This window comes from Anomalospiza imberbis, chromosome 8 (assembly GCF_031753505.1).
Source record: "Anomalospiza imberbis isolate Cuckoo-Finch-1a 21T00152 chromosome 8, ASM3175350v1, whole genome shotgun sequence".
NCBI lineage: Eukaryota > Metazoa > Chordata > Aves > Passeriformes > Viduidae > Anomalospiza > Anomalospiza imberbis.
In genome coordinates this window covers 7,023,731-7,048,918 of record NC_089688.1, presented here as the reverse complement: position 1 = coordinate 7,048,918, position 25,188 = coordinate 7,023,731, and the positions used below count along the sequence as shown (strand labels likewise).

General features: G+C 39.7%; 2 protein-coding genes across 15 annotated transcripts in view; one reads left to right on the top strand and one right to left on the bottom strand.

Annotated features, from left to right (window-relative positions):
• PHYHIPL (phytanoyl-CoA 2-hydroxylase interacting protein like) overlaps positions 1-18,671 on the top strand; it is a 127,757-nt gene extending 109,086 nt beyond the window's left edge. For all 6 annotated transcript variants that reach the window (XM_068197162.1, XM_068197165.1, XM_068197166.1 and 3 more), the window contains exons 2-5: positions 7,651-7,847; positions 12,752-12,926; positions 13,860-13,977; positions 17,419-18,671. In XM_068197162.1, coding sequence (XP_068053263.1) covers positions 7,651-7,847; positions 12,752-12,926; positions 13,860-13,977; positions 17,419-17,953 — 1,025 coding nt within the window. In that variant the 3' untranslated portion in view covers positions 17,954-18,671. The remainder of the gene's footprint in view (positions 1-7,650; positions 7,848-12,751; positions 12,927-13,859; positions 13,978-17,418) is intronic.
• A 317-nt stretch (positions 18,672-18,988) lies between these two features.
• The window catches only part of FAM13C (family with sequence similarity 13 member C), a 115,052-nt gene continuing 108,852 nt past the window's right edge, over positions 18,989-25,188 (bottom strand). For 6 of the 9 annotated variants that reach the window (XM_068197160.1, XM_068197159.1, XM_068197153.1 and 3 more), the window contains 4 exons: positions 23,715-23,810; positions 22,292-22,491; positions 21,200-21,301; positions 18,989-20,418 (listed from right to left, as the gene is read on the bottom strand). In XM_068197160.1, the coding sequence (XP_068053261.1) occupies positions 20,295-20,418; positions 21,200-21,301; positions 22,292-22,491; positions 23,715-23,810 (522 nt within the window). In that variant the 3' untranslated portion in view covers positions 18,989-20,294. The remainder of the gene's footprint in view (positions 20,419-21,199; positions 21,302-22,291; positions 22,492-23,714; positions 23,811-25,188) is intronic. The other 3 variants (XM_068197154.1, XM_068197158.1, XM_068197161.1) reach the window with 1 other exon arrangement.

Sequence of the window (25,188 nt, the reverse complement as noted above, 5' to 3'; positions counted from 1 at the left end):
GAACTTTAGAGGGAACTGGGTATGAATTATTTTGCATACAGGAGTCACTCGGCAGACAGGATGAGAAGCAAGTTGCTGATGGATGGTGGTGACATTTGCACTCAGTCTCAGCTTATCTGGGCAATTCAGTTTGGTTTTGGTATTCATGGGTCATAAAAGGAGATCCCAGCACTTCTCAGCTCTCCACCCAGGCATTTGGTCAGTCCTTAGAACATGGTAGGGTCAAAGGATCTCTATAGATATCCATATCTTGGATACAGGGGAGAGTAGACATGATAGCACGGATGGCAGTTTAATCTTCTAGCCTAAGTGGTTTTTTAGTTTTACAGTTTTCCTGGTGCTTAGTGAAGAAAAATGTACCTACATGATTATTTACAACCTTACAGTTGCATATTTCCATCTGAAAATTAAAGTCCTCCGTTTTCATATTTTCTCCATTTATTTTTAACACAGTGAAAACTAAATTTTGTGTGAAGCCATGTGTGTTTAGCTTAGCATATTACTGTGTTAAGACTCCTCAACTTACTTGTAATAAAATTGCAAAAAGAAAAGAGGAAAAATTCAATAATAAAGACCCAACCTTGTGGGACACCAAGTACTTTATAAAGGCATAGAGACCTCTAGTTTTCTTACAGATATTCTTAAAAAAATATTTAGGAGTAGGCATAAGGGGAACTCTAAAAAAGTTAATTATATCAACAGAGACTTGCATCTATTTCCATTTCAGTACTCAGTCTAGGGGTTTGGCTGCTATCAACATTCTGAAAATGTGGTTTAGTTTTGAATGGGTAAGGTATAAATATTAAATACTTCCAAGATGTCAGGGTATCAAATAACAATTAAATCTTAGCGAAAGAATAAGGTCAGCCTTGCCAATTTAGCCATTGATCTGATTTGCAGTCGGGGTTTGTGTTACACTTTGGGTTTGCGGAGTTTGTGTACACAATTGTAATCATGTTTTCAGAAGTTCTCGGGTAACTCAGCTTAGATTCCATTGATTTCAGTAAGACTTTTGCAAATAATTTAGCTATTTCTGAAGATGTTACTAATCATTACTTAATTTTTTGTTTCAAGTAAGGATAGGTCAAAAATCGAAGAATTGTTGCTGATTTAGACCATTTGGCTGATAGCAACAGAGGACAATGTACAGTGATATATCTGAGTTTTCTGTATGGTAAAAGCAAGAGAAGAAACAATTATTTTGAGGAATTAGTTTAATGATGCAATTAAATGCACTATTTATTTAAAATTAAATTACAGTTATTAAATAATTTGTCTATAATTGAAGTTAGCAAGTTATAAATTCATCCACATTCAAGCTTAAATGGTCCTGAGATATTTGATTCTATCAGTGCTTTCAGAAAAAATATTGTGGGGATAAATGATGTATTTGACACAGAAATTCAGAAAAATTATTCTTGAAAAGATTATGCCTTTTAAAGTATTAGTCCAAAGGATATTTCTGAGTCAGTGACATGTATATTTCTTTGCTAAGGAGTTCAGAAATTGCTTACAGTGCAAAATGTACTATTTATCCCCATGTTTTTTCTTTTTTCTGTGGTGGAAATCTTGCAAATTGCTGTTGCATCATGAGAATCAGTCAAATTGGCAAATGTAATTTAGGAAATTATTATAAAGGGTAACTTCAGCTAGCTCTTAGCTTCTGTGACCTCCCTCTCTAATCTCTGAAAAGAATTAGATTCCTCCAGGGCAAAGTTAAATGTGAGAGCTACCTGTAGGTACTCAGGTGACCCCATCTAGGAAACTGCCTCTCTTTACTGCATGCAAAGTGAGCCTGGGGAGCTTCACTGCCCAAGGGGGATGTTTTTTGTCAGTAGTTTTGTCTATATTAACACAGTAAAAGTATTAGTGGTTTCCACAGTAGTTTAGAAAATTAATATATATTAAAATTCATATATATATATAAATGCATATATATATATATATATATATATATATATATATATATATATAATGTAAATAATATGAAAATTGTACCTAAACATCATTGCAAGTCATAGGCATAAAATCTTTTGGAGAATAGCCCTTGCTTTTGGAATAGCAGATGCATATTTTGTATCAAAATTATTCCAGGTGTAGTTCAAGATATCTATGGTCTTATCACAGGAGTGAATTTTGTTGATTCTTTTCTTGTTACTGTTTCTGCTGTCATATTTAAGAAATATTTGGGTTTTATCATTAACTTAGAAGGAATGCATATGGCCCAACAAATCCACTGTTGAGAATCTAGTATCTATGCCAAAATTTATATTCTACAGAAATGTTATAATGTGACTATTTAATTTCTGCTTAGTAATTATAGTAACCTTCTCTGTAAAGATACACTTAATTTCCTATTGAACATAATGTTGTATTCAGTGCCTGCTGAGAGAATGAGCTGTAAACCAAAGCCCTTCAGTTCAGATAGCATAACCACGTTCCAAAATCTGCCATGGTACCGCTGCTTGCTGCTGCTAGCTGTCAGGTTTGCCACTTGTGCGTTGTGTGTTCCCAGTGCTGTTGGTAGAACACGCATGTCTGAGGAAACAGAGCCCCTGAAGTCCCATCTGCTTTTGTTCAGGGGCATTTTGTTCACATGGGCATCTGGGCTGGGTGGGTTTTGGAGCGTGGGGCTCACAGCCCGTGGTTTCCCATGGGCACACATGGTCCCTGCCTTCTGTGCTGCACCTCCAGCCTGTAGAGTGAGGCTGCAGACCCCTGGGAAAACAGGCTTGGAGAGAGCAGGACCTGGGAAATGGGAGCCTGCACATCTCTGGCTGGCAGTGGCAGGAGTGAGAGACTGGGCTGCTGCTGATGTGAATCACGGCACCACTTGACAAGTACATTCATCCTCCGTGTGAGAAGGAGGAAGAATCGAGTCCTTTGTAAGGGGCTGAGACAAATTTTTCAGCACAGAAACCATGCAATCCAGAGATTGCTCAGTGCTTTGTTTATGTGGGCACTCTTTGGGGGGCATTCTCAGCTGAAGAAGATGCCTGTACTGAGGGCACATTTGTACTCACAGAGTCCAGTTGTATCGTCTTTGGTTTGAGTGTGGAACATTCCTGCTGAAGTCAGTGTCCCAGATTAGCAGGAAACAGATAAATTAAGCTGTAAAAACCATGTAATGAGAATCTGAATGTATATGCACATTTCAAAAACACTCAGTAAATATAGATATACATGTTATAGTTAAGTAATGCTTTATTGTTGAAACTATTTTTTAAAGTATTTTGGCCACAGTGCACATTTCATACTAGAAAATGCACAGCAGTAGTATTAGACAATGGGGAGGAAATTAGGAGAAGGTTTAGAGGGGTTTATCCCTCTAACAGGATTTCTAGGGTCAGGCATTCCCTCTTTATCTAATTTAGGAATTAGTTTTACAAGGATACTTATTTAGAAAATATTCCTAAATATGCTTATATAAGTATAAAAAAATCTCTATTGGGCAGTAGTTTACCAGGATTCTGGGTGAGAGGGAGATAATTAAGAGTCTGAGACTCTTCACGCATTTTTTTGTACATGAAAAGAGGCACAAACAAAACATAAACATTGCTTCTGTGGTAATGGATAAAAAATTGAACATTGAAATAGAGTAACTATCCTAGAGAAGTGCACTTACACAGCCTAACAAATAACAGCCTTGATTTAATATTTTTTTGAATGTTGTTGCATTCGTATTTCCTCTGTGTGATTCCACTGTCTCTCTTGAACAAGGTGTTGCTGTGAACATTGAAATGTTGGTATTCTGGTTAATTATTTGCTTGGTGGGGTCGTATTGTCCTGGCTCTGTAGTTCTATATAGCCAGCAGCTGGATAGGTAGCTATTCATTCCTGAGCACAGGAGGAAAATATGAGACTGTATTTTTTCTTAGTTAAATTTAAAGTAGGAGCTAATATGTAATTTCCTGGCACTTCCCTGTCATTTTTGATGGTTATACAGAATGAAGTTTCCTCCCTTCTATTGAATTTTTGAGGAAATTAAATACCTTCTCAGTAAATTGGAGAATTCACTCTCAATTACAGCACTTAAATATTGTCAGTATATATCAAATTTCTGCAATTACAATATTTTACCTTTATAGAACCTATATAGAACAGATATAACCTATCTGTTGAATTATCAAGACAAGAAAAGGTAGAAACTTTTGTATTTCAGAAGGTGTAAGCATTTCTCTGCTCATGTCACGGGAGCTCCTGTTTGTAAATGAGTTGTTCTCAGCTGTTAGCATCCACTCTATAAGAGGATTTCTTATGTCATGGTACCTAAGACATGTGTGCTCTTAGACATTGATCCCCTCTCATCAAACATTTCTTCTTCAAAATAGCATAGCTAATATCTCTCATTGTATTGAAATTATTAACTTGAGAAAACCACATTCTGATTTCCCCAGTGCATGCATTTTAAAATCTGAATAAGGTTAGATTTTTTTAAAAAATGTGATTCATATGATAAAATTCTGTTTGGCCTTTCGTGTGTTTATTACATGTATCTATATATATATAAACCTAATCTTTCAGGGTCTCAGAAATTGCTTCTCATCCTCATCTACACATGTTTTGATTTTCAGCTATCTTCTCAGAATGCATTAAGAATCTAGCATTAGCTTTTAATTTTGTACTTTGTGAGTGCAGTCTCGCTTATTTCTGGCTCATGAACCTGAGTCACGTTTCCCTCATCACATTCTTAGGTTTTATGGAGCTGACACTCACAGAAGTAACTGCAGGAGTTAATGTCTTGTGTGTATTCCCAGACACAATGCACCCAGCACTTGGTGCACTCTCTTCTGTATGACAGCAGCCCCAGTGAGTGAAATTGCACCAGTGGAAGGGAATGTTGTGGTGACACACAGGATATTGTGGTCACCATGGTTCCACTAACTTTCCTCCCAGTCGCTGGTTGTGGGATATCACCGGGGCTTCCCCATGCTTTTGTCTTTCTTAAATTCATTCAGTGGCTTCTGGATGTCTCACCCACCATAAAAAAATTACAGCAACCTAGAGGTTGCTTTGAGGTGCTTGAGTGCAGACAGACATGGTCTGGGTGAACAGACCAATCACCACTGTATCTGGGCTTTCTTTTTTGTAGCAAACTTTCAGTCCTGGGAAAAAGGCCAGTGTTAGAGGTGGAGGTTCTTGAGGAGCTTGGCATGTTAGGTGTGCTTAGATTTCTTTATACTTCCCCTAAAATATGTGTGTTATATCACCTAGTTTTCTGTCTAAGCACTACCCTATCCCTAACACAGCACCATGGGATTCCAGATCACAAAGATGTAGGAGCAGCAGTGTTGGAGCCCTGCTGGGATGGCCTTGCCGTGCCTTTTCCAGCCCCAGTTTTCTTGAAGCTGTATGCTCTTTAACTCTTTCAACCCTAACCCCTACCAAAACCCTAAAAATTACCTGGAGATTTTCTGCTTAACATTTACTTAAAGCTATTTATTCACTTCAAAAGCGAAGAAATTAAAAGGAATGGGAGTGCAGATATCTGAAGATGTGTGCCAGATATTAATACCAAGAAACAGGCAGAAAATTATACCTATTTCCAGAAGCACTTTTGCTCTTTGCCACTGGTGTTCTCCAAAATGTTTCTTTCTTTCCATTACTTTTTGTCAATGGTCATTACTGCTTTGCACATGTCCTGAGGCTTAAACCCCCTTGGCTGTTTGTAACACGGCTCAGGCCCTGGGTATGGAATACAGAAGCTCATTGTTAGGCAAATAATTTGCACATTGAGCTGTTGTGGCTTGGATTTCCTGGCTGCATGTCTGTCCAGGATGTTACACATTGTTTAGTGTGCTGGAATCTCAGTCTGTCCAGCTCTGAGAACCTCAGCAGCCACACTCTATCTTCTACTTAAACACAGAGTCTCACTCTTGGAAGAGCTGATCATATGAAGCCTTTTCAATGTACCTGGCAGAGCTTTCAGTCATCTTTCAAATACAAATTGCTTGCAAAAGAAAGCAGTGCCATTTTCTCCCTGCTGGCTTTCTGAAATCTCATGTTGGGAAAAGCACTTACCACGTCTTTCATATGAAGAGAAAGCGTTCAGTAATGACTGGTAGTTCTGAGTCTGTTGCAGCCAGTGCAGCTGTTGAAAATGTCATTGTGTATGGCACAAATAGAGGGGCATTGTGAGCAAGACTGTGCACGAACTGATTTTGGTATTAGTTGAAAAAGAAAAAAAAAAAAGCAATAGAATGTTTGAAGAATAGACAACCTTTTGGATGTAAATGCATAAAATAAGACAAAAATAGAAAAATAGTTTTATTAGTTCTTGAATCATCAGTAAAAATACATTATTCACAATACTAGCTGGAGATCTATGAATTTTGCAGAGTCTATGATTGAATTTCACATATGTATAAGCAGAATTTTGAACAATCAGGCCAACGGTAATATTCTTGCACTGAAGTGCTGGAATAATTCTTTGGCAGAGTATGTTGAAAGGCTGAAATGTTCCTAATGTTTTCCAAGTAAACTTTTTACTTGTATTACTGCCTAAACACCTTGGAGTTCAGGTTTTTATCATTTTTTACCAGTTATGATAAAAGTATAAATACTTTTCCTATAATTAGATGTGACTATGAATAATTCTGGCAATTCATTGCCTCACATCCCTGTATGAGTTTCCCATTTTCATCATCTGTCCGGAATTTGGGAGCTTTCCTCCCTTTCTTAGGTTTTTGTTTTCATTAGCTTTTTGTTTTCTCCTTTGGTTCTAGGTTCTATCTGTCCTATGCTTAATTTTCTTTTTTTTTTTTCTGTTCTATTTCCTTACTTCTTCTCTTACATCATATAGATTTTTTTCTTTTTTTACCCAGTATTTTTTCTCAGCTTACTGGGTTTTTTTTTCATTTGTTCACTTTTGACTTGAGTCTTATGTAAGAGCAAGAACACCTAACATTTCTGAATTTTAATGTTCACGGAATGCTGAACTATAAAGTTGCCTTGGGAACTAAGGGGAGACCTAAATTTAGAACCAGAGATTCTTTTTGGGGTCAATGGTCATTTGTTAGTCTCCCATATGTACTTAGAAAATAACTTCCCAAGAAAACTGCCGGGTCTCAGCTGGGGAAATGGAAAGAATAAAGAACAGAAAATTAAGTTTGCTTGTGTGTCCCTTTTGCTGTGGTTCATCAAAGTGTTAATTGTTTCATTTCACAGGAGTTGCTGTTTTAAATATGTGTACATATATGTGTATATGCATCCACCATCTATAAACCTTGTAGAGATTGGCTGTGCTTTGTGCTTAAAAAGTGGTTTAAGGATGAATATGATTTTTGATTGTGTTTGAGTCACTGACAGATATTCATAGGTCCATTATGTTACCTGTGGGCATCGCTGGCTTCTTAGCTGAACCTTGGAGCACGTGATCGCTTCAGATGGTTTGTCCTGTCAAACACACACAGTGGTGATGCCAGCCACTCTGTGCACCATGTTATTAGTGCTTATTCACCTGAGGAATTTCATCCCTTTCCAATGCTTTCCATCACTGACATCCAGACTTGCATAACTGTACCCCACTGGCTCCTGAGGAGCCCCTGTGAGCCTTTGTGAAAGGCTGTTCAGGGGTGTGCTGGTACTGGAGCACAAAACACTGATCAAATGGGTCCTTCACTGAACAAATCGTGCTTATTTTCTCTGCAGGGAATAAATCACAAGATAGTGGGATTGCAGAGATGGAGGAGCTTCCAGTCCCACACAACATCAAAATAAGTAACATCACGTGTGATTCCTTCAAGATTTCTTGGGACATGGATTCTAAATCCAAGGATCGCATTACTCATTACTTCATCGATCTCAACAAGAAAGAAAACAAGAATTCCAACAAATTCAAACACAAGGTAATTTTCATTTAAAAATCAAAGCACAAATGTTTGATTTTAAACAGATGAATCTCTATGTTTTATTAACCTTTCAAAGCCAGGCCATGGGAAACAGGAATTGGATATCCAGTAAAGGTGGGTTTTGATTAATCTGATGGAATTTTGGTTTATTCAAAGTGCCTTCTCTGTCTCCAGCCTATGTGCATGAACACACAAATACATTTCTTTCACAGAGAACTGCACATTAACTTTTCTGTTTTATTTGAAAGCATTTTTGGAACCTCTATAATGTAGTGCAAGACTGCCATTTTTATCCCTGACTAGTTCTTTATCACTATTTACAAAATGTGTGTATTCTCTGCCTGTCCTTGTTCAGTGACAGACTCCTGAGAGCAACACATCATATCAACAGTAGAGCCACAAATTCTAATGCACTTCAGGAAGGCTTCCAGCAATTTTAGTTTGCAGCATTCAGCACTGTGACCTGAATATTCATCTGGCCTCTTTCCTCAAGCCTCTGGTGCAGGAACATATTGAAGGCATTGCAGGATCTGCAAATGCCTTACTTACCAAATCCAGCAAAATTTGCTTTGACCTCAGAACAGTTGAAATACTGAGATATCTAGAGAAACATTGAGATAGAACATTCTTCAAATTTAAAAATAATGTTGGCATTATCTAAAAGATAAGTTTTGCCAAGGCACAAATAACTGTCCAAACAAATGTAAGGGCTGTAATTTTCTCAGCACCTAAATAACTGTTGGTTTCTAAGCCAGTGGGATAAACAGAAGATATTCCCACCAATTTCTCTGAGGCTTTATATTTTGAGAGTATTTTTTATGAGATTTCTGTTAATGGCAGGTGTATAATTTTCTTATTTGACCTTTTTTGTTGTTCTTTTTGATTGGAAGTAACATATGCAGTAAAAGTGGAAAAAAAACCCACTGTTTCTTGAAATTGAGAATTTTACAAGCTTGGTCAGCTTGTTGCAGTTCCTAGGAACCAGTGCGTCCCACAACTAAACCTAATGTTATAATAGGCATGTATTATGCCCCATTTTTATTTGCAACAGCAATTAAAATAGGGTACTTTTGCTTTTTTCTTACTCTTACTAATTTTGGACTGACAGCCTTTGAAGTGAAATTCCCATTCTACACTGCAGGAATAAATATATTGTTTAAAGTGGGATGGATTCTTTCTAATTTAATTTATTTTATTATTCTACATGTTTTCTCATTCATGTGCTAACTGGTGTATACTTGGAACATTTATATTTGTGAAAAGTAGAGCCATCCTAGCAGAGCAAACACCACATACACTTTAGAATCTTTATCACAGTGATGAGATTAGACTTAAAGTGGAGGGGAGATGAAAGGATATTGGTAGTTTAACAAAGAAAAGCTATTAGATTTATTTTGTGTTTCTCAGCAATTCCCTAGCTTTTTATTGTGTAGTAGTGTTTAGTCAATGTAGAAAGGTAATTGGTTTTGTAAGAACAGGAGACTAAAATCTATCAATTAACATGATGAATAATTTGGATGTCTTGTCAGAATTAACTAAAAATTGATTGCTACTAATTTTGTTAGTGACTTGGTTAAGATTTTTATTGTGTAATTTTCTGATGGTTTTATTCTCAAGATTGAATGACAGATCCAGAGAGTAGAGAGTGGGTGGACAATAGTAAAGCACAGACTGAATACTCCAGCTCTGTGCCAGAGCACTTGGGTGTTTGCTTTCATGCATCTTTAGTACTAAGTAGTTTTTAGCACACCTTCCAGAAGGAACTTTGGTTGATAATTGAAGTGCTCAGATTCCAAATGTGTAACCCAGGTGTGGTTCAAGACAAGCATCCTTCCTCCCTCTAAGGTCGGCCATAGGAGTTTCCCAGCTGAAGCTCAGCAGCAGGAGCTGATAGCCCAGCAGCTGCAGCCCTGAATCCCCACAGCAGGGAGCCGACTTCAGTCCCCACCCATCGCCTAACAACGCTTTTGCATGAAGGAGAGGGATAGCCCTGCCCTTTCTCCTAGCAGAGCTTTTTTAGAGAGAAAACAGTGAGCCCTACTGCCTAGATATAAAAAAGAGCATTGGGATTTACTCCTAGGAGTCTTCCAGCACCCTGAAGATGCCTGTGCAAGGAGAATTCACCTCCTAGCTTAGAGGTAGGGTAAAGCACTGCAAGTGCCCATCTCTCCCACAGGTGTTAATGCAAGGGGACAGCTCATTTTCTAACTTACACAGAATTAACATTAAGTATCAGTTTGCTCAGATGGCAAAGTTACTGGGGATATAGACTTAACCTGCTAGATCCATGCTGTACCTCAGGAAAGGGAGCTCTTTGTTTTCTTGTGTACCTGGGAATGATTCAACCTTCTAATACTGTTTCTGTCGGTAAATATATAAAGTATATTCAGCATATGTAGGGTGTATAAAGTTTTATTATTTTTGGCTATCATCATCATCTCTGTGAAGGAGAAGGTTTGTATTGGTAGTGGTGTGCAAAGACTAGAATTGTAATAAGATTTTGTCTTTTCAATTGATTTTGCATACCTCCTCTCTTTTTTAAAACATGGAAATATGATTACTCCCATGTAATAAGAAAAATACTCAAATATTTAGCAAAACTGGGACTAGAATCTGGCTGTGCTGAGTTCTCACAATGTGTTCTACAAAATGACCTGGTAAAGGGAAGGGTTACATGAAATGGGAGAAAGTTGAAGACTGAAAGCTGCCTCTTTTCCCAAAAAAGGAGAATGGGGTGACTCATATACTTGCTGCTTAGTTATTCAAAGCTTCCAGGCTATTCTTAGAAATTATTGCCATCTAGGTACCTTTAGAGCTGTCTGGTGGGTGCTGGTAGTGGAGCAGCCATCTGCCACTCTAGAGTCCTGGCTCTCCTTGAGCTGGCACAGTACCTGCTTTGCACTTCTTTGGTGGCTCAGCCAGGAATGAGAGCTGAGCAGAAGAGAGATGAAAGGGAGAAGTGGAGGGGTTCCCAGAGGAACCTCAATGTGAACATTTCAACATTTCATCTCTATTGTGGCCTTTAAAAAAACGTGTGTTTGCTTAGAAAAAAATCAGCAGATTAGAGTTGTGAGAAGCATCACATCTGCCCCTCCTCTCCAGCTGTGCAGGACATAAACCCCTCAGTTCAATGTGATGGTCTGGCCCTTTCTTTCTACACTTTTGGTTTTTTTTTCGCTAGTCTCTCCCTTTTTTGGTTAAAAGAGGTTGCTGATGCACAGCTGGAAGGTAAAGCTTTGACACCTAGGGCAACAAGGCTTTTAATGTTACATGAAAACTGACAAAATGAATGGAGAAAAAGCCACCACTGAGGTGTGAGCACAGAGATCTGACCCAGGTGGAAGCTGTTTTTACCATAACCCAAGAAGAGGTGACAGGAAGTCCGATGATGTTAACTGTGGCACCTGCTGACTGCATTAGCAGTAGCAGACTCAGTCCAGTGGGATGCCTTTCAGGGTGGTAGCTTTAAATGTCATTTGGTATTCTTTTTTTTATTCTTTGTAATTTTTCTCTATGTATTATGAATTGTAGCATATTCAACTGTCTCTTTTTCAGATAAAGTTTTCATACAACTATAATTTGATTTAAATTATAATTGGCAAAAGAGAAATCATGACAACAAAATTTTACCCTGGATTATCACTCAATTACATCAATTCTTGTAATATTCCCAAGCTGCTAATTTTACAGTTTCTTAATACAGAAACTGAAGATAACTTTTTTTGATAGGAAAACAAAAGGAAAAAGATTTTTTTTTCCATAATAGAAGACAAGTGAAAACAGAATCCTTCAGATCTAGCTTTAGAGATCATGACCAGGAAATATCTCCCTTCTATTCCTTTTTTCCTTAAAAGACTACTATGCTATAGGTAGATGGACTACTATAGTAGCCCATCTACCTATAGTCCTAGTATAGGACTATTATGTATAGATAGATGATTGTGGATTATTATTTATAGGTGGACAGTTAAGGATGTCATTTAAAATGCCCACTTTTCCCATGGCAGCTGTCTTACTATTCTGTGATTACTGATGAATATTCAATAATAAATATCTCTTATTCTATCACAGCTCCTCAGGTACACTACAGAGAATCATTGAACTCCATTGTAAGTCCTTTCACCCACAGTTCTTGCGTAAAATGTCCCATGCTTCAATTTTTTCTGTCCTTTGGTGGTCTGTACCAAAGTCTTTGGTACTGTAGAAATCAAGTATTTCAACTACAACAAGCAGCTATTTTTCTTGGTTGCACCCTGGGGCTGTGATATACTGGAAGAGCAAAACAGAGGATCTAAAGGGGCAGTGGAGGGGAAAGGAAGAGGTTCAGTGATAGGCTCAAGCTGTTTGGCTTCTTCTGGCCACTGCTGTGCAGAAGGGTATTTTGAAAAATGTGAACCAGCCATAGCTACTCTGAAATGTGTTTAATTTTATCTGTTGAAATTTAGTTTGGAAGGTAACAGCAGCAGTGTAGCTGGACTGATTGACAGCAGGAGGAATTTTGTTTGATTACACTGGCCGAAAGAAAACAGAGCACAACAGTCTCTTAAATTAAAATACCTTTGTTCTCAGTAGCATGTCTTTCTTTGCATAGGTAAGCATAAATGACCCTAGAGTGAATTATATATTTGGGCTATATATAATAGTATTAGTCTACAGTCTCTTGGAACAAATAATGATTTCATACATGCAAGTTATCCCCATGTCTCCTAGCACAGGCCTTACACCTCGGTCCTCTGCCACTGCTCACTTTGCTGCACCAACAAACTGTGGGAAATAACTTGAGTTTGCAGAGAAGAGCCAGGGCTGGGGACTGTGCTGCAAAAGCAGTGAAGGAAAGGGTGGCAGATTGGTTTGCTTTCACTGCTGACTTGTGTGTCCTTTGGTGCTTTTGTTTGTGCCAGGATGTACCCACCAAGCTGGTGGCCAAGGCTGTTCCCCTGCCCATGACAGTGCGCGGGCACTGGTTCCTGAGCCCCCGGACAGAGTACACGGTGGCGGTGCAGACGGCCTCCAAGCAGGTGGACGGCGACTACGTCGTGTCAGAGTGGAGTGAAATCATCGAGTTTTGCACCGCAGGTAACGCTGCTGAGGGGTCCTGTTCCACAGGCTGGAGTCAGTTAATGCTGGCCTTGCTGCCGCACTGGGCTGGTCACCTGCCAGTGCCAGCTGTGCTGGTGGCCTTAAACAGTTACTCCTGGAGACTGCAATTCACGCTTTAGGTTTTGTATGTGCTGAGGTTTGGCACGTTAAGCTGGACTGCCCTTGTCTTGTGCAGTAGCTTAGCTGTCCCGAAGTGCTGTGCCTGGCACCACTGCTTGTCCCAGGCTAGGAAAGGGCCACTTGTGTGCCTGTTGCTGGCTGCCAGCACCTGTGTGGAAAGGGCAGCTCCCTGACAGCTTAAGATGTTCTGCTGTTCTGCCTTCTCTGCATGCTGCAAAGCCTCAGCACCATTAACGCCCTGTCTCGAGGGTCACTTTGGCCTGTCTGATTTATAAGGTTTCCTTAAGATGTTCACGACCTGCTGTCACTATGCATGCCTGTGTAAAAGCTGAGGACTGAGGCAAGCTCAGTATGAATCCTGCATTGGTTGGGAAGGCATTTAAGCTGGGTCCTAAGCAAGCTTTGTTAGTACTGTCACTGGTTATTGGCTCACAAGCAGGTATATTGTAGCAGTTTGCCAAATGATATGAACCAGAGAGGGCAGTCCTGAGCTCCTCTGCAGTCCTGAGCTGCACTGCAGTCCCAAGTACAGGGAAGCCAGCTCTAACATAGGAGATCCTGAGCTGAAAGTTGCTGTAAGCTTGCAGAGTCTTCATGAGGAAGGAGTGGAGAGAATCACAAACACCTGCTCCTGCCATTTGATTTGCTTGTTGCTACTGTTGAAAACTGGGGCATGATGTGATTACCAAGACTCTGTTCCTAGTTTTCAGTCTGCATGTGTCTGTGGCTTTTGGAGAATGTTGTGGCTTTTCCTGCCCCCTGTACTAGCAGTTTGTCTTTCCTTTCCAGATTATTCAAAAGTTCACCTAACACAGCTATTGGAAAAAGCTGAAGTGATTGCAGGCCGTATGCTTAAACTGTCTGTTTTTTATCGGAATCAGCACAAAGAATACTTTGATTATACCAGGTAAGAAACTAAACATATTCAAAGTCCTTTGGCAAATTAAAGGAGTAATGAAAACAAGTAGAGACAGCTGTGCTGAAGCTAGAGCAGAATGTTTGTGTGCTTTATATCCCATTCAGAGGAAGGCAAAGAATAAAACACAACTCATTTCTTTCACCTTGCTTAACTCGGCACCTCCATTAGGAAATAAAATTCTGTGTTTTGAAGCAGAAACTGAGGTACTCATAGGGACTCCAGCCTGATGAAAGCATCTGTAATAATAATGGAGAGTTTAGTAGCTAAATATTTCCATTGTACTGAGAAATTAAGAGTGAAGTGACTGACAGTAGGAGTGTACAACAGTGTGCACAGGCATTTGCCTGCATGTAAGAGTTCCATCTCAAATATTTGCTCTCACATGTACAACCATCCCATTTCCATGCCCAAATGCAGTTGTACAGACTCTGCAATCTGAATGGTAATTTATAGACCATGTGGGGAGGGAGAGGGCATTATGTTTAGACATTGTTAAACCACCGTGCTTCAGTTGGAATGAAAAAACAGGATAGCTGAAGATAGGTTCCCTGTTCTGTTGGAGACCCAGAGTGCCTTCCACATGGTCAGAAGCATCAGTGTAAGAGAAAAGCAGACTTTTTGATAGGAGGAGTCAAAACTCGTGCTGCATGAGCAGGAACAGCCACACAGGGTAACCTTCTCCTGTTAGAAGAACATGGACGAGAGGTAAGCGGTGTGTTGGAAGGCTGCACCACTGACTGTGTTTCTTTAATATCATCAGGAGATGGGGCTCCTGCTGGGCCACATAATTTCAGTTTTATGTGAGTGTCCCATTAGTAGCTGCCTAGAATGGAAAGTTTTTAAAGCAACTCAAGGCAATCCAGCTTCAAAGAACAGACTCCACTGTATTTGGAAACATTCCCACTTTATAGTCATGGCTATCTAATTTATTCCAAGAGTGTGTTGGATATTGCAGGGCATGGGCTTGCTCTTCCCCTTCTGTGTTTTGGAAGGATTATTTTGTTGCACATAGGGACACAGCTGCAAAACTCAGTAGAGGTAGAGAGTAAATTGCAGTTGTTGAGTTGTTTGAGGCCCTCATTAACCACTGCTGCCATCCTGGGCTGAATACCACAGAGGGGAAATGCCTGTGCTGTTCTGATCCTCACGTTGCTTTGTTTTCAACTATGTAATCATAGTGCATCTGCCTTTGTGTTCATTGGTGTTGAAAATTGCCACTGAGGTGCATTTAAAGCTGTGGGTTTGGCCTTGATCTGCCAAATGTGACTCTAATTGATTGCACTCTATCTGTTCCTCTTCTTCCTGCTAAGATCTTTCTTGGTTTGGCACCAATAGAGATGGGTTTGTTATCCCTCTGCTAGGGAGCTAACAGAGACAAAAAGCTGTTTTACCAGGCCAGTGGGAATCTACACTACCAGAACTAGCTGATGGTCACTTCTTTTGATCAGAAATAGACTAATACAGTAACAAGGGCTAATCCTTCCCCAGTACACCTGTCTTTATGTTATGTTAAAAGCCCTAACCACGTGCTTCCTATTAGGAAAATTCCTTGCCATCCCATGCCTGCCATGGTCTGTGGTGTCATCACAATCACACAGCCTGGAAAAGCTCTGCTAGCATTGGCATACAGGCAGCTGTTCCTGGTGCTGAAGCACAGTCCCTAATGGAGGGGTTGAGGCGAGCTCAGAAGGGATGTTTGTGTCACTGCAGCTTACCCGGGCTGGGAGCACCAAAAGCAGCTCAGATCGCCGGAAAGGGCGACCTATAATTAGCCTAATTGGCCACTGGATGTCAGTATCTTGCCACAGAAATGGAACCTGCTTTCTCAGAATGAAGCCTGACTTCAGGTTGCAGAGGTTTCAGGTGGTTATTTAAGCTTATTCAACCTTTGTTTTCTCTCTTTTTTTCTCCCTAGTAATCTCTTCAGTCTTAAAAAAATAATTATACCCCCCACTCAAATCAATGTCTTATGAAATAGGGCTTGAGACAATATAAGTAGGTAGTATTTGAATGGCTCAGAAAACTTCTGAAATGTATCTTAGAGTAAAATAAAGAGTGCTGCTGAGGGGATTACAAATAATGAAAAGAATAATCACAGCTGGAGTTATTACTGTGTTGATTTAGAGCTGTTTTGTAATGTATACAATGAGTTTGTTTGCTTTGACTACTACCTCCCACTTTAACCAAGCAAAACCTTCTCCCACACAGCACCATTTCACATGGACCTGTTGCAAGTTAAAAGAAGAGAGAGAACAGTCTTTCTTGGCTAGTTTCCCCTTTCCTAAAGGAAGGAAAAAAGAAAAAAAAAAAAGTAAAAGCAATTCAAGAGGGGAATATAAGAATCATAAGACTCTCCAGCCCCACAGCCTCATGCATTTTTAGTCTGCCATGTAGTGAGTATAAAGACATTGTTCTAAGGGTACCTAGCAAATATAGTGTTTTGCAGGACTTACAAAAGGGGCTGGTTCCCTTTCAGGTATTTTGTGGTTGCAGGGGCAGAGGAAGCCAAAGCTGCCACTGGAACACTTCTAGAGTTGTGTGGGACACAAATACTGGGGAATGCCCTGCCATACATAAAATCTCAGGTGCTACAGAAGGTTAGAGGGGGTGTTTTGGAGTATTCTCCTAAATGTAGCAGCCTAATGCTGCTGAATGCGATTTGGGGTTTTAAAAATTCACTTGTTCATTGTACATTTCTTTTCACTTGAACAAAATTGAGCTAAGTTTAACCAAAAAAAAAAAAAAGTTAGTCTTTTTTTCCCCTTAGGACTAGTGACTGCAGAATCTGGATACCAACCAAAATGGAAACCAACCAAATTGCCTAATTCTCTGTGCACAGCTCTGCACTGATTGAAGTCAGCAGTAGACCAATTAGACTTGAAATGATCATTTGGGGACAAAAAATACTGGTAGACAGTACATTCTTTCCTATAACCTCTCTACAAAGCATCCTTCAGAAATAACTTTCATTGGCAGTTTTCTACATGAACTATATATTGCCTATGCTAAAAATGCATATTAACAAACAGTATATTCAGCATATGGAGCCAATAGTCAACATGTGTTTATTGTTAGAAATGTAGCATAAGTCTGAACACATCAGCTAATTAAAGATATTTGTGATCTGGGGGCTTTTTTGTTTGTGCTTTTTTTTGCCTGCATCTGATACCCAGACAAGTGACAGAGAAGGCAGGCTGGCAAAGCAGATTTTCCCCTTGAACAGGAGCTATTCTAGCTCTTCCCAAGTCTAATAGCACTTGATTTTCTTGGTCCTAAGACCATAATACTAACCCCAGCTTCTAGTTTAATGCTTTTCCTTTGTGTCCCTTCAGTCCTGTTTCCAAACAGCATGATGTCCTACCTTACCACTTTTTCTTTACTATGTGTTACAAAATAAACAATCCCAGTCCTTCATTCCTTCATTTGTAGAGAGCATCATGGGAATGCTATGCAGCCCTCTGTTAAGGATAACAGTGGCAGCCATGGCTCTCCGATCAGTGGGAAGCTGGAAGGCATCTTCTTTAGCTGCAACACTGAGTTTAACACTGGGAAACCACCCCAAGATTCACCCTATGGAAGATACAGGTATGAGATTGCAGCTGAAAAACTCTTCAACCCAAATACTAACTTGTACTTTGGAGACTTCTACTGCATGTACACAGCCTACCACTACGTCATCCTCGTGATCGCCCCGGTGGGGTCACCGGGAGATGAGTTCTGTAAGCAGCGCCTTCCCCAGCTAAATATAAAAGATAACAAATTTCTGACCTGCAATGAAGAAGACGGGGTCATGGTTTACCATCATGCCCAGGATGTTATTTTGGAAGTAATTTACACTGATCCTGTGGATCTCTCCCTTGGCACAGTTGCAGAAATTACTGGTCACCAACTAATGAGCTTGTCTACTGCAAATGCAAAGAAAGATCCCAGCTGCAAGACCTGCAATATCAGTGTTGGACGTTAAAACTTCCCTCATTCCTTAGGAGCCTTCAAACCTCTGTTGCCCATTTCCATAGTCAGACAGTTCTGTCGGAAGCATGCACATGCCGCTGTCACCAAAAGCAACCACCAGTCTTCAAAACCTCCAATAGCCTTCTTAGGATTTCTTCTCTCCCTCTTTCCCTTCTGTTCCCCCGATGCTTTAAATGATTAGAAGTCCTGGATTTCTTTCTGGCAACCATTTATACCTAGATGCTGCAAAAATTGTTTTTTGTTTCTTGCCAAACATAACAAAATCCTATATAAAATGCTTTAGCAAAATAAAAATAACGGCTTATAAATGGTGTTTAAATATGCGTTAATTTTAACTACTGAACAAGTACTGGGATAACTGAACAGCATGAAAGGTTGTAATTGCAGCATGATTTGAATTTCAGAGCCTAGAAATGTCAGCACTTCCAACGTGTTGTTTGACAGTGTTATTTATGTTATTTATATTAGCTAACTGAAAACAGAAACTGTGTCTCGACATAATAAATATAATAGAAAAATATTTTATTTGTACTGTTGTATAAAATATTATACAATCATATAGAATATATAGATTACATTTTAATATCAATTGTATACATGTCATTAAATCATTTTCCCTTATCAAAGATGTAGTTTGTAAACTTCAAATAGCTCTGTATCTGTTCCTGTTGCTCTAGATGACTTTAATTAAAACAGATTTATGAAGACCATTTCTGATTCATAAAAGTTAAGTTATAAATTATTAAATCAGTACACTGAAACAACAAACGGCTGCAAAATAAAAAAATCCTTTTTTTAGTGTTCATATTTTTTCCTCCTTACTACTTGAAGATGTGTACATCTTCCAAATCATGCCATTACATACTAGATAAATACAAACATGGTTGGTACATAATAGGCTTTATAAAATCAAAATCTTCTTACCAAGATAAAAAACAGATTGCTTATACTATGTGGTCAATACAAAATGACAGGTAAAGCAAAACACTAAACATGATTCAACTGGTTCCAGTCCCTTTTTTTAAAGTAATTCTTCCTTCCTTTCTGTCTGGGGTAGGAATTTCCCAGAATCTCTGCTTTTCATTTCTAGTACAAAACCTGCTGATAATCTTTCCATCACTAGTCCACTTTTCACACCAATGGCCTATCACAAACAGTGACAATACTCCTTAATATTACAAAGTGTGGTGCTTTGAATGTTAAGAAAGATGCGTAACTCTAATGGAAAAATACCTTTTAATAACCTTATTTTCAGTAAACAAGAAGTCTAGCAGTCCTCATCAGATAACTGTGACACTCACTTATGTACCATGTACTTTATCTATCCAAAATATCTTAGCATAATGCAGTAATCTAGTCCTGTTTTTTATATATATATATGTGGCAATTTATAACACAAGAAGTACTTCAACATTTTACAAAGTGCATGCGTTTAAACGAGCTTTGGTAGTTAGAGAAGCGAATGTTATAGCGCCAGGCAAACCAAAGTGCAAAGGTCAATAGAGAAATCAAAATTAGCATGTAGTTGATCTATTTACTGACTTCTAAATTCTGTGAGCCAGGTCCTGTGAACTAGTGAAAAGGACAGCAGCCAGTACGTTTGTCCCATCTTTTCTCAGCAGCCTGTAGCTGGTTCATTTTACCAAGCGCTTTCCCTTATTCCTATAACACCACCAGTTCCATTTGGCAGTCTCGTTCTGGCCTTTTCTTCCATAAGCAGCATCACTCTGCTCTGCTCCCAGCCCTGGCACTGCTTCTTCCTGTACACCTTTCTTTGAAGCCACTGGAATTGAATGGCAACTCTGTCTTGATAGCTAGAGTGTGTTCTGAGTGTTTCCTTCACTCACTCAAATTCATTTCTTTTAATCTAGTGAATCAGCACCTTAACAGCCAACATTACTAATTAATTATAACACGTTAGTTCTGGAAACAAACGTGTGGCACTTTAGCATGTCCTAAGATGTACACTACACTTTAGCATGGACTAAAAACCTGCAGAACATTTCCTCACACTTTCAGAGCAGGTCAAACTGAGAATCTACATTACTTCAGCATCCTTTTAATTTCTTAACATTCTCACAGTGCACTTCAAGGCTTTATCTAAAGGAAAAATATATACTATATTCCACTCACCCGTCCTTAGTATTCTTGCATATTGCTGTCCTCTCTCATCACAGCTATTAAAATTGGTAAAGTGCATCAAAAATATCAGTGTGTCAAATAATCGTGCAGCAGACCAAGACCTGTAAAATTACTTTCTCTTTTTCATTACTTGTTTGTTTGCTTGGATATTTTTTTTCCCTAGAGAACGATGTCACAGCATTGCATTCACTTCAAATTGTTTTGGAAATATCATGCTTACTGATGAGAACCTCCAGGAGCCTGATTTTGGCTTTTGTGTGCTTGTATTCAGAGTATTCCTCAGCCATGGGCACCCGATCTTCTTTCTGAGGACTCCTATGAAATGCAAATAAAAGCATTTTATCACTTTTTATGAGTAATAAGAGAAACAGTCTTAAAAATTAATTCTGCAACAACTGATGAGGATTGGGGTTTTTTTACTAACTGTAAATGACTAAGATAATTTGATAGGACCAAAAAGCTCTAATATACAGACATAAAATAATATTTAAAATTCTGAATTTTCATATACTAGACAACTTTCTTGACACCTGTGGAAGCATAATTACTTGATTCTCAAATATGCAGAGAAGTCATAATAGTGCTTTGAAAACTGTTACCAGTTACCATTGTTACCAGTGCCCATATACATCATGGTTTTCAATAAAAAGGTTTGCTAAATAAAGAGGAGGAGCAACAGAGTGAAAAATGGCCAGTATTTAATTCTGGGTAAAAAAACCTGTGGCTTCTGGTTTTAAAATCTGGCTGTTTAAAAATGGCCCAACTGCCAAGTCTATTCCCTGCAGAGTGACATCCTCAGAAAGAGACTTTTAGCAGCCTCCCTTGAGCTCAGGGAATATCCTGTGCTGAGGTGGGTTTAAACCCATTGCAGGCATGTCCTGGAAGATCCCCAAATCCTGGCTTTCCTCGTGGATGACCACATCTTGAAGGAACTAAGCAGAGAGACAGATGGACATCTCCAGAGACCAGACATCTCCAGGGTATTTTCCTGCCCTTAGGTACAGCCCCTTTGGCCTGCTCACCCCAGAGTGCCCACCCTCACAAACACCCCTGCCCAGGACCCAAAGGGGACAAGGAGAGGGCTCTGCTGAGTTACCTTCCTGTTTGTTTGTAGAACTGCTCCTCAAACTCTCGAAGAGCCTTGCGAAGTCTCTTCTTATCAGCTCTGGTTTCTCTGAGATGTTCGAGCAGAACTGGCCTGTGAAACAGAGACAGGAACATGAAACCCCCTCTGTTCTTGCGAGGGCTCTAAAGCCCTGGATTTGAGCTTCTGCTCTGGGCCCTGGGCAGGCACTGACCAGAGTGCCAAGACATTCTATCACACCCCATACACCGTTGTACTCCTTCCCTCTTGCTGGTATTGCAGCTAATAAAGGGAAGGCAGAGACTCTGGTCAATGGAAGAGTAGAAGCGTTCAGGACTGAGCCTTACTGCTGGCCTAAATTCCCTGTGGAATTAATGGAGCTGACAGGGCTCAGTATCTCACAGGAGGAAATGCTGTAACTGAATTACAGTCAACATGCAAGCCCTGCTCCTCTTTGCAGCTGTTCCCAATCATTACTGTGATGCACTTGAAATGCTAGTGGTACCCAGAAGCATAATTTTTGGAGGCCATGTTTTATCTAGTGTTCAGAGAATAAGGGTTTAAGCAGAGAAAGAATTCTGTTATGACATTTGCTCCTGGTAATTTTTTAAAACAATGACAAAATGCACAGAAATATCTTGTCAGCATTTATGAGCAAACTACTGTGCACGTAGTTGAGTTACAGAGAAATCTAAGGAAATTTTATTTGATCTCTATAGTGTTAGAGTCTAGTTAGCTTCATTTATGCATCTAAGACCTCCCAATCAAAACACAAAAGAAAAATACCATCACCTAAGGTATGAGAACATCTGTTCCTGGAAGGCACAGTCTTCAACAACTTACCTTTCTCTTCCTGGAGACAAAAAGTTGGCACAAAGTTGTTTGAATAAACAAAAAGCACCAGTTCAAAAGCACCAGTGTGCTGCCCAATGAATCTCCTCTGCCTCCTCTCTCCCATAAAAAAGCACTGAATCACTCCTTTGGTACAGAACATACCTATGCAACAGGTATGGCTCATATTTCTCTTACAGGCTCATATTTCACTTACAAAAGTCTACAGGAGATGTTTTAAAACATTCAGGGGGGAAAAAAGAGAGAACTTACATTGTTGCCTCATGTAAATTAGACATTGACAAGGCTGTTTGTCTGTAAACTTTCTTTTCATCCAGAGGTGAAATATGTGCAGGCTCACTCTCCTCCTGTGAGTAACATAGGTGCTCTTCAACAGGGAAGCAAGACATTGGGCCAGATGATAACTCATGGCTGCTTTGAGAATGGTCTTCATCTGAGTCTTCCTCTTCCTGCTTGGGAAATGCAAAACATTATCAAATTAATTGTTTAAATTACAATGCTTCCAGTAATAGGCTGACAACATAAAGAATCAGGATCTGACTTCCTGGATGTATTCAAAACAGAACACACATATTGAAAGGTTTACCAGGTCTGCCTAAGGTTGTTCTTGAAAGCACTCCTGGGGTCACTGGGTTACTGTGCATTGCCTACCAGGAGTAAAAAGGACAGAAGCTGGCCCTGCTCCCAAGTATCTCCAGCCAGCAATTTATTTCTGTCTGCCCAAAAACCTTTACATGTAGCAAAGATTTAACTAACATTCTGTATTTATGTAAGCTGTGCAGTCTGTCTGGAACTTCTACTCCTCTTATATACACATCTGCTGTGTGTATATTATATCCAGATGTTCTGACTGTAGAAAGAGTTGGAGGGAGAGATTCCACAGTTTTATAGCTACTAGTGTTAACTACTAAAGTAGACTGATATTGGTGTCTTGCTCACAATCATTCGTCCCCAGAAAAAAAGCTGAGCTATTGAAAGTAAGGCTTAAACATAAAAACTCCACAGGGCAAAGCTCCCAACTAGTAACACTTAGGGGGAATTTCAGTGAAATTTTTCAATGAAATACCTGTGTGCAAGTATGCCAAGCTTTGCACTGTGATTTTTCAAAGAAATGTAAAGTTACACTGCCATCTAACAAGACAACAAGCTTTTTTTTTTAATTGACCTAGCCTCAACTACTATTAGATTAGTATTTTTGGTAGACATGCTAATTAACATCCACTGTCTTCACTCACTATGAGACCAGTACTGTTCCATTGCACCAATATATTATTAAAGTACTACAAATTTCATATATGTTCTACATGATTGATAAAAGCATTGTTCATAACATTTAAAAGTTAGGTATAGTGACAGCAGGGACCTTCATGGAAAGAGAGAGGTTTCCTTCTGTGTTGCAGATGTTTTCCACAATGGAAAATGAATGTCAGCATTTGCTGTCTTACCCAGCTAGCTGAAGTTCTTGCCTCAGAAACTGCTGCTGCACATTGGAACCTCTAGCATGCATAGAAGTTGAATTTTACAGAGCATTTTGAAATATCAACACCATGTATTAACCAACAAGCAGGTTTTTTGGTATCAGTAGTTCTATTGTTGCTAAATGGACATACAGGTACAAATCAAACACAGCATTTTGTATGTTTCCTTGACAATGGATTAATTCTTTCCAACTTACAATTGTTGTGATCAAAGATGGAGCAGCCAGAAGTTTCTTGATAATTCTGTATCTGTCGTAAAGAGGTTTCATGAGACTCTTTTCTTGCTTAGTTACCTAAAGAGAAATCATAACAGAACATAGCCCTCAAAAATTAAAAAAATAAAAAGTTAATGTAAAAGATTCTCATTTTCTCCTGTAAAGCTGAGAATGGTATTAGAAGAGTATGAGCAGATGTGTATTTTGCTTCAATAGATATTCCATGGGAGCTGTAATTTAATCAATGCAATTTCTAAAGAAGAAAATGACAATCTATTTTCTAACGGAGAATACCCAGTGCGTTTTCTCACTTTCTTTAGCCACACTGCCCAGGCAGAGGACAAATTATTCTCTCTCGGAGCCTGCTGCTAGAACAGTAGCAGTTCAGATGTGCTGCTGCTGTGCCTTGCATTGCCAGCTCACCTCCTGAGCTGTGATGACAGCAGCAGGAATGGCACAGTCTGCCTGGGACAAGGCACTCATTGGCCTGGTGGGATGGAGAGCACCAGGAGCACGGCTCTGCAGTCTGCACACAGAGCTGGCTCTGTGCAGGATTGCTGCCTGCATCCCTCACCAGAGCTGCCTTCCGCAAGGGGGATTTACCATCTGTTCATTTACTTTGTTCTTGGTCTTTCATGAGCACTTGGAGCATTGATTTGGAAGGGAATATGATTTAAAATCAGGTGTTAAGTGCCTGATCCAGCCACGAACATTCACAAATACAAAAATATGCCTTAGGGAAACTAGCTGTGCACTTGATTGACTTACTGCATTAAGAAAAACAAAAAGCATCAAGCAAAATCCACAAGGGGGAAAAAAACCAAAAACAAGACAAATCACTTTCCCCCCCTCCCAGCCAACCAACCATACCATGCCACCACACCCCCACACCCCCAAAATAACATTTTTCTCAGTGGTAAAATGTTCAAACGGGGTCATTTGCTCCCTAGTCCATCATCAGCCTCTGCTCATCAGCTCCCACACCTATGAGCACTCACTGGGTGCAATTTCTCTGATTTTTGGCACTGTGGAGAGGCCCAGGTGCACCCGCTCAGATGAGTGGTCTGAAGAGCCACAGAGTGGCTGATGGCACAGGCAGCAGTGCAGAGCTGCTCAGACAGACAAACACCTGGTCAGCAGGAGCAAGGGGGACAGTAGAAAAACGCAGGCTGGTGACACTGCACACATCTGGCTGATGGAGTGCTTAGGGACCACTTCTAGAGCCACCCTTCACTGTGGAATGTCAGGGCTTGCCTATTCCAGCCCAGCCACTTCTCTTCCCCAGGCATCACATTCCATTTAGCTACAGCACATAAGAGCTCCAGGGAATGCCAAACAAGCCAGAGGAGGTAATTTTTTTGCTTTAAACTGGTCAGTGGTCTCTGTGTCTGACCTTGTCAGGTAATTCTGGATAAAGATGGTGCTGAGCCACACCAGGCATCAGCAGGGCAAACGT